Source organism: Stegastes partitus, unplaced genomic scaffold (genome assembly GCF_000690725.1).
Source record: "Stegastes partitus isolate 25-593 unplaced genomic scaffold, Stegastes_partitus-1.0.2 Scaffold746, whole genome shotgun sequence".
NCBI classification, from domain to species: domain Eukaryota; kingdom Metazoa; phylum Chordata; class Actinopteri; family Pomacentridae; genus Stegastes; species Stegastes partitus.
Genome location: NW_007578477.1, coordinates 237,902 through 251,490, shown reverse-complemented (window position 1 = coordinate 251,490; position 13,589 = coordinate 237,902). Strand labels below are relative to the sequence as shown.

General features: G+C 43.7%; 1 protein-coding gene across 1 annotated transcript in view; it reads left to right on the top strand.

Moving 5' to 3' along the window:
- The window catches only part of LOC103364397 (plexin domain-containing protein 1-like), a 29,530-nt gene extending 16,358 nt beyond the window's left edge, over positions 1-13,172 (top strand). Inside the window, exons 2-6 of the mRNA XM_008291507.1 lie at positions 891-1,366; positions 9,025-9,194; positions 12,682-12,825; positions 12,907-12,976; positions 13,162-13,172. Coding sequence (XP_008289729.1) covers positions 1,291-1,366; positions 9,025-9,194; positions 12,682-12,825; positions 12,907-12,976; positions 13,162-13,172 — 471 coding nt within the window. The 5' untranslated portion in view covers positions 891-1,290. The remainder of the gene's footprint in view (positions 1-890; positions 1,367-9,024; positions 9,195-12,681; positions 12,826-12,906; positions 12,977-13,161) is intronic.
- Positions 13,173-13,589: the final 417 nt, after the last annotated feature.

Genomic DNA, 13,589 nt, shown 5'->3' with positions numbered 1-13,589 from the left:
TTAATCTGCTGTTAATCAACTGATCGGCCTTTCAAGCAAATGTTCTAAATATAAAAATGGAACTGGCTTAATCTTACACCCACGACACACAAAGAATAGGACAAAAAATTAGCATGAACTGAAAAAACTCTGACTTGAAACTCTGACTTTTGCAAATCGGGGTTTTAAAAAAAAACCCGATCAGCTATAGTGATTGACGTTTTCACAGTTTCTAGCATTTTTCCATGTGGTTCATCATGTAGATCAGAGCTGCAACAGCTCATCGGTTAGCTATCAAGCTATTAAGTTAATAAATTAACTATTTAAATAATCGATTTATCAGCTTGAGCAATTTTCTAAGGGAAAAAAGTCTGAATTCATTGATTGCAGCTTCTTACATATGAATATTATCTTGTTTTTTTGCACTTTTATGACAGTAAATTAAATATTTTTGGACAAAAAACACATTTGAGAATGGGATGTTTGGATTCGCACGTCATTTTTCACCATTTTCTGACGTCATTCATCAGTTTCAGCCCAACAGCAGCTGATTAAACTGGATTCTAGCTGCATCTGTGCACAGCTCCACTATCAGAAGCACAGAAATCAGTTTTAGCTGCAAAGAAAACCTACAAGTTTCACTGATCCTTGCATTATTCTTCCAACAAACCGCAGGGGAAGCTCCACTCGGAGCCGTTTAAATATCACATTTGTTTTGGTTCAACATGCTTCCACATGGGGGAGACATGCTCCTCCCTCCACCTCCAACACCCCTTTTTTTTCCTGTTTCTGGAAGGAGAGAAAAAAAAATGTAGAAATACATAAATATTTCCTCTTTGGGGAAGTCTTACAAAAATCCAGAGCTCTCCTTCTCAGAGAGACAAACACCAGGACTTCCAGAGGTGGCAGAGGGGAGAGAGAGAGGAGAAAGAAGAAGTTACTCCAAGAAAATAATGAGCTCAGACGTATAAAGTCCTCACTCCGCAACACCTCAGCTGTTTGTCAACTCTGCCATGGATTCGTCCTCCCAGAATTTACTCTGAGGGCCCAGCGAGGACGCAAAGCAGAGAGAAGCAGCGGCGGCGGACGGACGGACGGACGGACGGAGGAGGGAGAAAAGCAGTAAAACCTCGGCTGGAGTGAGGAGAAGCCAGTTTGTGTGGGTGAAGCAGAGGAGCAGCAGAGGCAGCGAGCGAAGGTGGGGGAGTGGAGGAGTGAGGCGCCCCGCTCTTCCAAAGTGAAGTAAAGAGGGGCAAGCAGGGGGAAAAGAAGAAGAAGAAGAAGTAGAAGAAGAAGAGGAGTGATAAAGACATGGGGCTCTGTGCTGTTCTGATCATCTGCCTCTCCCAGGCTGAGCTGGGCAGAGTCTGGGCTCAGGAGCGTCAAGGTAAGACCCCAAATGCTCTGTTTCTACACCATTTTGAGTGAATTTCTGCAGAACAGGCTGCATCTGGAAACCTCTGAAATATTATCTGACCTAAATTCTTTGCAAGAAAGTCTGGCAACGGCACGCTTCAAGTGTTCCTCCGTCTTTACTCCGTCAGTGAAATTCAGCGTGCAGGCATTTATATGAGGATGCAATTAAAAAAACCAACAAATGCAAATCATGTGATGCTTGAGTGCAGCCACATTATTTGCTGCAGGTGGAAAAAAAACTCGCTCGCAAACTTTCCTGCATCTTGTCTCCAGCTGATGTTCGGCGCATCACCTGCACACGTTCAGCTTTTCTGCCAAGCCGTCTGTGCATGTATGTATTTTGGTTCTCCTTGGAGATGCATTATTTTTAGCCAGCCCCCGTTCTTCTGCTGCCGCTCCTCCTCCGACAATCAGCGCTGCTCCACTTTCTCTGGCCTCTCCTGTGGTCCCAGTTCCTCTGATCGGGGGCCTAACGCTGCAGAGGACGACCCGACACACTGCGACGCGTCCCTCCCAACACAAATCCACGATTATCTTCACCACAAAAAAAAAAAAAAACACTCAGGAGCTTCACCTCTGTGCAGCAGAATCCCCACATTGGCTCCCTTTTAACTTAATGGCTTCACATTAGTGTTTTTTTTTTTCTTGACAGCAGAAAGTGGAGCAGCTAAACAGGTAGCACTGGGAGCTCGGTATCAGTCACTTTGATTGGAGCGAGCGTCTGACTGACGGCGGGTCGAGCCAAATCTCTTTCACAGAGCAGCTCGTGCTCCGGTTACGTAAAAAAAAGAAGAAAAAAAAATCGGCTGCCCCCGTTTTTCTCAGAGGTCAGGACCGTCTGCACATCTGATCGGAAATTCAGTTGCAAAGTTCATCGAAGTTGATTCAGAGCGCATGAGTTGAAGTGAAGAGATTTAACTGGAATTAGCTGATTTTCATTTGAAAGTAGGCGTTAAGAAGGGCGTGAACTGAAATCAAGAATGCAACCGATGCACGAAAGCGCGTAAGACTGTATGTCTCCGTGCCTTCAATCCATTCTACAGCCGTCTTTGTATCGTACATACTGTTGCATGCAGCATGTGACCTCAGAAAAGTCTGCTGGTTTACATGCAAAACGCCGCCGGATGTAGTCGGACACCAGGCAGGTAGTTCAGGCAAGTTGCATTCGGCATACATGTGTTGGGCAGAAAACCCAGAATCGGGATTGAATCAGAAGATGAAGAGTCCATTTGCAAAAACAGATTTTTGTAGATTTTCAGAAATTTTTTTGTTGTTGTTTGCTTGAGATAAAATCAATCGAACTGGAGTTAAGTGGATTTGACTCAGTAGAAATGACAAAAGTAGAGATAACTTAAGTTTGATTGATGTCTCAGGTAGACGATGGAAAAGTTCTGAAGGTTTGTGAAGATGGAGTTCTCTGTTTCTGCTTCGAATATAAAATTAGTAACAACAACCAACTCAGATTACATTTGAAGGAAATCAGACCACAGCTACATTGACTTCTCCTCTTGGGTTGCCAGGTTTGCTAACGGAGACTTAACTAGTATTTGTCTTATAAAGTCATCCGTACGTGACCTCCTGTGTGACGCATTGTTTGCACGTGTAGGTACGTACACGAGAAAGAACTGAGAGGCAACATGTGGAGCTGCACGAAAACAAAAAACAAACCTTGATCAACCGCCTCTTAACCATCCGACTGATTGTTGTTTCTAAACTAACCAAATGTTCCACCTGCAAAGTCTACACGCAGCTTTTTGAACAGCGAGGCGACAAACTAAAGGATCCACTCCACTTTAAAGTTATGTTCATGGGTTAATCCTGGAAGGCTGCGGATGTAGAACCTCTCACCGGAGACTCTCTGAGCAAATCAACCAACCAGTCGACTGCACTGATCAACCAACAAGGCCGGAGTGGAGCAGCAGACTAATGCCTCTGGTGGTTGCTCTTCTACAAGGGGATTATCATCAGTGTTATTGTTCTCGCCAAAGGAAACAAGTAACTGAGTGCAGCTGCCAAATGTAAAGCTGAACCTCAAAAGCAACAGATGTGAGGCTTCAGTCGCTGCAGTTTACGGGAACCTCGGTGTTTAAAACGAGAAATGAAGTGTGTTTCCACTGATAGCCACGTGCACTTTGAAATAACCACAATAATGTGTGAAATGACCGCAGACAGAAACCTTAAACACGGCCTCATCACACGTCACCAAAACTGGAAAACCGGCTCCAAAGAGAAAATACCTGAACTCTGATCGATTCGTCCAAACTGATCAAAACAGCACATTTCCCTCCGTCCTCCTCGGCTCCTTATCAGTCCAGCTGCCAGTGTTTGTGATCGTGTGTTGTGGTTACTGCTGTTCCCGAGGATCAGGTGCCAAATGGCTCCCTCCCACGCCATAAGCTCCGGGCTGGTTTTAACACACATCATCCAAACACAATAAAACCACCGCGCCGACACAGCTAGCGGTGACCTCGCGAAGTGATTACTGCTCCACTAACGGCTCCCGTTGCCAGAAACCTGCAGGTGCTTCGCTGGTCCCCGTCCTGACAGAACCGCCGGGTCTCGTCTGAGCGCTGCAGGGTCGAGGTTTGCTTTTTATCTTGAGATTCAATCAGGTCTCTTCTGCTGTGTTTGGACGCCGCACAATGGCTTCGCTCTGTTCAGCGCGTCCACCTCTGGAGCAAAGATGTTTTGTTCTCTTCTGCCTCGATGTGTCCTCGCTTCAAAACTTTGCTCGTTGACAGAGGAACAGATTACTTTCAGGGGAAGTTGGCTGGACTGGATCCATCTGAACACACTGGAAGGCCATTGAGCTTTTGTCTCGGTTGAGCAACTTGGCTCCGGCTTTTTATCTGAGTCCGCCTTCAGCTGCTGTTGCCTGTTTGTGCTTCTTAAACGTGTCGAGCAAAACGATAAATATCAATAAATAGCCGCAATTTTGCAGAATGTTAAAAGGCCGCCGCACTACTGTGCGTTTCTGGGAAAAGAAATAGAGAGGAGGAGATCAGGGGAATAGGAAACAGGCGCGTGGGACACGATAATGGGATGAATGAACACAGGCTGTATATCCATAGAGCCTGTATAAGGCTGTGTCCTAGTTTGATGTGACTCCCAACACCCACAAGGTGGTTGCTGCAATGCAGACACATCTGAGGAGGCAGAAACAATGAATTAGGGCCGCAGCTAATGATTATCTAGTCATCAAATCAGTTGTTTTGGTCTATAATGTTAAAAAAACAATGTGTTTCCCAAAGATGATACTTGTAGGTGTCTTTTGTTGAGTTTCAGTTTATTGTCAGAGAGAATTTTGACTTTTTTTCCCTTAAAAATGAACCAATGAATCACCTCAAAACACCTGATGTGCATTTGTTAATCAAACAAAACAAGGGTTTCACTCAATGCTCCACACATGTTGGACTAACGGGCAGGAAATCCGTCTTTCTGCAGACGCATGGATGCGGAGTGACACCATAATGGCAGGAATCATCTAAATTTAGAGGTCTGTCAGAATCCCTTTCATGCATGTTTGCAGTGAATCCATTCAGCGCTCACCAGCCAATTCGTCACATCTGTCACCTTGGGAGTTGTGGGCCCTCTTTCAAACCTCACCCGCGTGTTTTTTTTCTGCACCACTTTGCACATTCCCAGTGCAGCGTCCACATGCACATGTGTCTGCCAGATCCGACGCTACCGAGGTCGGCTCCGCTCATGTCCTTACGCGAAGCCCGGCCCCCTCTTGAACTCTTCTTAGCCCCGTTTCGTTGGAAGTTCATCCAGGGCCCACATGCAGGCAGTTAGACAAGGTTAGAGATGTTCCAGGAAAGAAAACAACAAGTTCGACACAGAGGAAGTTTGTAGAGCAAAAAAAAAAAAAGCTAAAAAGTGAGTTTAACGGCTGCAGACGTGGTGCTTGTTGTTCCTCCTGCTCGGCGCTTCCTCGTCTTTGTTCGACGCCTCCTCAGCTGTTTGGTGATGATGATGATGATGAGAGTCAATCTGACCCAATTAGGCGCCTCTTGTTCTGAAGCTGTGGAAATAGCTTCCACTGCACCGTAATCAAACAAGATTCCTCATTAGAGCGATCTCCCCTGAGTTTGTGATAACCTCCCTGCGTTTCACTCTCCTGTCCCATTTTGCCTCTTAAGACGTTTTTTTCCATCGTCTCCTTGTCTCCGTGTTTTATCTCCCTAACAAAAGAAAATGTCACTTTGCATCATGTTTATGCATCAATATAAGCTGTTGCTGTCTTATCTCACAGCAAGAGGAAGTCAGTGCATCCGGCCAAGATATACTGAACCTATAAGCTAGTGTGAAACCATGACTTGCTGTGCATGTGTGGTTTCTGCACCAAGATGCGACACGTTGATTAAAATGCATTTAAGATGCTGATAGACAGATTTTATCATCTGTGGGTCAGAGTTCAGTCGTTACGCTAGGCTAACAGAAGATAAGCCTTTCTTAATGGAGAATTTTGCATGTTAGTGCAGCAAAGGGGAAAACGTAAAAATAAAACATGAATAAGAAATATGCTTAAGTGAGCTAACCAGCTGCTAGCACGACAAGCTTCATGAGTAATACTGATCTAGTCGTCTAAGTCTTTGCAAGAGAGCAAAAAAAGGATATTTCCAAAAACTACTTCACTGTTCTGTTAACCATGTGACCACCGGCAGGCTTGAAAGGCATGTTTAAAAAAAAATAAATAAAGAAATCACCATTTATTGGAGCCAGAAAAGGTAAAAATAGAAAAAAATCGTCCAATTTTCTGACGGTCCTTCATCAAAATCACCTGAACCAATGTGTTCCACCCAAAATAAACCGTTTGCACCAGAACTTAACAATGATTCAGAGGGTTTTGAGATGAACTGCAGGCAGTGTTTCCACACAGCGAAGAAGCAGTTGACAAACTGTTTGAGCAATAAAATGAACGCAGCGCGGCTTAGAAACGCTACACAGCAAACAGGAAGTGGCTGGAAGATGGTGAAACATCTGCAGAGTCGAGTGGAAACAGCCCAGCTAGTGGACGCTGCAACCTGCCTGGTCAAACAGCCTCCATAGCAGGGTGATGTTTCCAATTAGTGGATCTCCAACAGCTTGTTCTACACAAGTCCGTTAATGATCCATTAATGTGAGTCGGGTGTGTTGCAGTACGGAAACGTCAGTAGCTCATGAGGACCAGAGTTGGAGATAACTGCTCTATAGCATGCAGTGCCACCATTTTTTCCAGTATTTGTAACACCTTTGGGCACTTTCTTTCAATTTTTGCCTGATAGATAATCTAAAATTTGGGGGTTTCTTTTCGTTGAGCTGTTTCCATAGAGGTACACGACTTTATGTTGCAGTGAAAAATTAGCTCATAGTGAGGAAAAAGGAGCAGAAACTGCTTTGAGTCCAGGGGTATGAGCTTATATGAGCAGTCCAAACAGTCCAAATAGCCCATATCCAACAATATGCAGCTATATTTAGATGACATTTATGTTTTAACACAAAGGAAACAAACCACACTTTGGTCCAAACACCAAAACATTTCGTCTATATTGTGCGTTACTGTTAAATGTATTCCAAAGTTCAGGGTGTTTACTCCTCCGCACACCAATAGCTATTGTCTGAAATCTCATCGAATGTGGCGGCTTCAACCAGAACAAACAGACCAAAGCAAACCAATAAAAATATCTCAAAACCGAAACGAGAAGAAAGCATGTGGACATGACTGATGGTGTCTACATATTTCTGGTCATATGTAGTAAACACATTTTAAAAAATGAGGAGGGAAGTGAACCTCGGGCTCGTCTTTCCCTCCTCCGGCTCAAGATGTTCATAACACGCTGTTACTTAATAGCTCATTTCAACGAACTAACGGCCCACATAAAATCCAGACACAAAGCTGGACTGGGTCCCCTGGTTTAAGTAGGAAAAAAAAAAAAGGAGTGGAGAGCCTCATCCAGCCAGCGAGTTCTGCTGATGGCGCGACCAAAAACGCTGGAGTCGAGGATCAGTTGAAAAAATATACACATCCATGTGCGATCTGTTGAGCAGATGTCGCCAAAGCCCACACGAACGTAGGTGGTCAGCAGAGATGGGAATAGCTGAAGATGCACTCGCAAACACAGGGATGGCTGGACCAACCCTAACCCTGGATACACATGTGCAGTTGCTTCACAATTAGTTCCTAAGCAGCCAACACACACACACCTACACACACACACACACACTACATACCACACACACACACAAACGCCACATCATCGCTTTAAAATGCAGAAATTAAAATGGATTCATGACACCGTTTCTGCATGACAGATGTAAAGATCCTCCAAACGTGGGTCTCGTTTTCTGTGGACATGTACGCCGGTTTATGATCCAAATCATGGCAGCCGATAAAACCAAATGTAACCACAAGGTAGACGAGAAAAACTGTCTAAGGTCCTATTAAAAGCAACATCTTATGAGATTTTAAAATTTAGGAAAAATTCAATTATGTTTGTCTCCAAAGCAGCCAAAGAAAAGTTTAACCCTCTGAGCGATTACATTTAATTGCCAAAATTACACCATTTATCACAGCAAGAAACTGTAAAAACACAAAAAATAATCAGATTTTTATCTTTCCAACGACAGTCAAACAAATCATGTGCAGCGTTCAGTTTCTTTGGAAAAATTAAACAACTCTAACCTAAAAAACATGACATATTGGATCAAAATCACTTTATTCTCACAAATAAATTAGGAAACCTCTGAATAACATTACTCGGTGGGCTTAAACGGCATGTTGTTGTTTTTAAATCACCAAAATAATCTGATTTATCACAGCAAAGCACTGCAAAAACAGAAAGAGTCATCAGAGTTTAGTCAAAGAAAATGAACCATAATCCAGACTAAATCTTGACATTTCAATCATTTATTCTTCATGGTTAAAAATCCGCCAAAAACAGACCGTTTGGAGGAGCCACATTCTGCCAAAAACAAAAAATTCTGCACTCCTTACTGCAACTGTGAAGCCATTAGTGACTCAGCTGTGATCAGCAGTCACGTGACTAAAATTCAGGGACTTTTCAACTGAACAGGCAGCGTTTACACAGTGCAGAGAGGAGACAAAGGATAGAAACAAATGTAAAATGTAAGTAGTTTAATATCCAGAGTAAGTTGTTTTTTTTCTGTATTTTAATAGCTTTAGGGCACTTGGAAAAACGTTAAACAAGCAGAGTCCAGGATTTTTTGTTTTTTGTAAAATAAATAATTAAAGAAATTGAAGTTTTGTTTTTCCCTTTTTGTTTGTTTCCCTCATTATAACTGCACAAAGCACATCTCTGAGTTCTCCCTCCCTCTAATCCTGGTTGTTCTGTTTCCATAGACTTTACATTACAATGAAAACTGAGCCCACAGTGAGAGGAGTAAAAAAAAAAAAAAAAACACCCACAAACTGCTTGGAGTTCAGAGGGTTAATCAGTAAAAGTCTGGCATTTAGAGTTTGTTGCTTTATTAGTTGAACTCAGCGGGCCTCAAATTGATGGTCAATAACAGGTGAAGAGTTACGAGACAAGAGAAATCCTCTCGACCCTCAAGAGTTCAAGAAACATTCGTCTTTCCCTGTAGGCTCTGCATGCGCATTCAGTCACCACAATGCCCGTCTTGTTCTAGATGCTCGGACCGACCTGCGGACAGACGGAGACCCGTCCGGTTTCCACAGAACCAGGAGAGACCAGCAGATCCCACAAGAACACAGAGAAGCTCGCGACACACAGGCCGAAGGAGGAGGAGGAGGAGGAGTCGACATCAGCACCCTGCCGGACAACATGACTCGTATCGTGGTGAGACGCTTGAAACTTGAAATCATTTCCTCTATCTATTGTGTGTAACGTGTGTGAGCTACTGGATGCCTTAAATTAGAAATATATCAACCATGAAGGCAGAAGATGAGGTACACAGAGTTACAAAAACATCTCTGAAGGTTAGGGATTAAAAATGTGGAGCAATTACATCAACCCATGTGCTGACGTAGCTGCTTTAAATGCTTTATTAGACGATATGAGCTGTTCTAATAACATAAACGATCAGACACCGGACCACAGGAGCGCTAGCATAGCACGCTTTAGCTCATCTACTAAAGAAGAGGTGCGCATTAAGCGTCACAGGAGACTTTGTCATGGTGGCCCTTTACTAGCTAAACTCCCATAATGCCCTTTGCTTGCCAAATGCTCGTAATCCAAGTGACCACCACCTTGGTTGCGACAGTACTAAAGAGTAAAAACGCCCTCTGGGTGGCGTAACCAGCTACTACTACACATCTTCCGCCTTACTGGTCATTTTAATTGGTTAAATTATGAAGAGAAATAAATCTAATAACCAATAATCACTAGCATCCCGAGTAGATTAGCTGTAGTACCTGGTTGTACCACCAGGTGGAGCCTTTTGTGGCGTAATGAGATGGAGTTACAGGTGTGTTTGCAACCACCCCACCCATGAGGGTCAATAAAACAGTAACTCCCTCCCTGCTGTCTAACTGCTGTCATGTTGATGAATTCTGCAGCCGTCTGGTTCAGCTAGCTCCCCGAGGCTCATGCTAACGCTAAGCTAGGGTTGTCAAACGTCAACACAACCAGCAGCTGAGCGTCTGTCAGCGGAGAACATTCAGGAGCAGCAGGACTCTGATTACAAGCTTCAAACAACACTCAAGCGATGAAGTGTGGCGGCGACGCGCTGCTCCGAGTATAAATCCATTTTAAGGGCTGACAGATTTCCTGGACTGACGAAGCTGCTGCGACAGTATTTGCAGACATCTGTTCGAGTTGAGCAGCTGTTTCCAGCAGCTGGATTAACTACAATCAGTCCATCATGCAGATCAGGTACAACCATGACAATGGTGGTGAAGACTCCCATGATCTCACACCACATCTTCTGTTACTGTTTTGATTGAGAGGCGCCTCGCAGACCAGATTACATGCTGAAAAATGTAATTCGGTCTCTGTGAAAACACTGAATGCTGCTAACTGAAGATGACATAACGGGGGCTTCCCTCTCGTCTGGTTATTTTGGGAAAAACAAAACATTACAACCGACCAGAAATCAGCAAAAGCTCACCAAACAAAGCGACGCCAGAAGGTATTTATAAGGTGGATGAGACTGAACCTGAGTCTGCATGTGTTGGGATGCTGTGAGGTAGGAGGTTGCTGATTTGATTCCCACATGTCCACGGGCCAAAAAAACAAACCTGAAGGTCAGGCTAGTACCTTGAACAGTGGCTTGCTGCCGTCTGTGTGTAACTGAGTGTATGAATGGGTGTAAACTGTTAAAAAAGCAACACGAATGCAGACACTTGTTGTAATAACAGAAAGCAGAAAGGTCAAACTCTGCTCTGCCAAGCTGCACAAAGTAAAGGTCGAGTCGAAGGTGGAGCTGGAAGCACAAAGCCGTCGCCCTGTGCCATTTTCCATTCACTACCGCTGAGCAGTGTGTGTCTGAGTGCGTACGCTGAGGCTTCGTCCTGTCTTGTGTCCTGACTCGTCTACAGTAAAATTCAACCCAAATAAATTGTGTTGTAGGTTTTTTTGTTTTTTTTCTCCCCTCTCTACGACTCAAATTGAAAACAGACGACGTCCTCGTCCTGCCAACTTACAGTGTTTGTTTGAGCGCGAGTGCGTGCGTGTGCATGTGCGCGTGCACTCGCGAATGACTCACTTGGACAAGATCACAAGTAGCCCTGTTGTACTGCTGCTGTGGCTCTTTTTAAAGGGGAGGTCTGATCCCAATTTCCAGCAACCTCCACCTCTTGTCCAACCGGAATCTCTTCAATAAATCAGTCAGCTGTGAGGGGAAACTGAGCGACTATTCTGCTCACCTAGAAATCCCTCCACACCCACCCACCCACCCACCTCCAGAAAATACAGGCTGGTGTCAGGCAGTGAAGATGGAGGAAAAAAGTGGGTCACTTGCTGTATATGGAGCAGCCGGAGAGGTTGTGAGAGCGCTGCATTTAACTGCTCCACTTTCTGAGCCCACACTAAACCCCAGAACCATTGCTCTCTGTCACCTTCAACTGTGGCATACATTAATAACGCCATCAAGACTGGAGATGTGAGCGGAGACGCCAGCGCTTGTTGTCAACGCCGTAGCGTGTAAACAGCTCCCCCCAGTGGAGCTCAGTGCGCAGAACTGGGAATAACCAATCAACCAATCCCCCGATGTCCTCAGGAGGTTTTTCCCAACAAGCTCATGTGTCCTTTAGACCTCTTTTTGCAGGTTTTGCGACATGTGAGCGTTGCCCTCCGAAGGTAAACTGATTTAAACCTTTTGCACACAAAAAGTCCATGTAGGATGATGTTTTTTTTTTACCTTATGACTCTTTGAGGCGTGTCAACGTCGAGTGATGAGACCCAGCAGTCCATCGATCGACCCTGATACTCTGGTTCATGCTTCACACGCGTCGTGACAAACTGTCTGGAAAAAATAAATCAAATGTTCTACTCAGTGTATTATTAATACCATGCAATGATTTCACGATGACATTGATGAAATGAATCTGCATCTGAACGAGACTCATCTGTCGTTAATCTATTAGAAACAAGTGAAATCTCCTCAAAGACAATAATACCTGTGTTCATCAAGCACCTTCTAAAAACAGAGTTTATGATGTGCTTTGACAGATGAACCTAAACAAGGAGCCGCTCAGTAAGACAACATTAAAACAGAAAGCTAACCTGATCTCCTCGTGGTCCAGACTGCACACACCTTTAGTTTTCAGCCGACTCCTGGAACAGACAAGAGGTCTTTGAAAAAGGATGTCAAAGTGTTCACGGGTGTGTATAAGACTAACAAGTCAGAACCAGAACTTGGACCTTAAAGGTAATCTGTAGAATCTTAAAACCCATCCTAAAACATACTTAAACATGTCAAGTTTATACATTTCAAGCTTTTCATTTTAAGTTGTTAAAATAAGAGTTCATAGGAGGTGTTCTGATAATAACATGTCTGCTAGTTACGTTGCAGTATTGGTTGGTTTCCTCGAAGCATTCAGCCATGAAGCCCTTGTGTCCATATCGCGTGTTTCTCTTGCAGTTTTAATTCTACGACAACATCTTGACAACATAGCGCCGTAGGACAACACACAAGACCGATAACTTCTGTCTGATGTATAGTACGAATGGAACAAGCTTCTTCTTGGTTTGCTTGGTTTCTGGGGCACCAGTCGTAAGAGGCGACATAAACTTTGTGCTCGCTAGAAACTACAAAAGAAAAAAAAAAAAGGCACAATGGACACTCGTAAATATTTGGGTCTAAATGACCGCCTCTTTCTCCCAGGAGGACTCCCAGAGGTACTACAGATGGCAGAGCTTTGGTCCAACAGACAGACGGACTGAAGACTTGTGGGTGGATCTGAACAACCTGCACAAGAGCCAAGTCCGAATCCACGGCATCCTGTCCAACACGCACCGACAGGCAGCGGTAAAGCCACCGTTCACACGTATACGAGCAAAAATAGCTGACTTACACACAACTATGTGGAATATTTCTTCTGTTTTTCAGAGGGTGGCGCTGTCCTTTGACTTCCCATTCTACGGACACTACCTGAGACAAATTATTGTGGCAACTGGAGGTGAGTTTCCCTCTACATCATCTGATTTCGATCTACTTTACCCTCCAATTTAAAGCCTAAATGTCTACAAGTGTGTTGAAGGAGACTTTGTCCTTCCCCCGGGGGAATACTCAGGCTTACCAGGCTATAAGAAACCTAATTAATTGTAAACGCTTTCATTTTTAATCTGTTTTAATTGCTTACAGCCTTACTGTAAATGTCCTAAATCCCAATTTCTTTATCTAAAGGAAATGTGCTTTAATTCTCTAAAGCCCCCAAAACTGGTTGTCAGGGTTAAAAAGGCAGTTTTTCTGTTTTAAAAAAAAAAGCATAAAAATCACCCAAATTAGTGCAAAAACAAGAAAAAACCATCAGATTTTCAGCTTTGCTTGAACAAATCGTGTGTGACGTCGAGCTCTATCAGGAAAAATAACCAACTTTAAAACATGAAATTGTGATATTTCATTTTTTTTTTAAAAAAAGACAGTTTGCACCAGATTCCAGCACAAAAATTATGTTCTCCTCTTTGAAAATGCTTTAGATGGAAACAACAATCACATTAAATAAGAACTGAAAGAGCATTTGGGTGAACCACAGGCTGAGAGGACGAGAGATTAAAAGGAAACTTACTGGT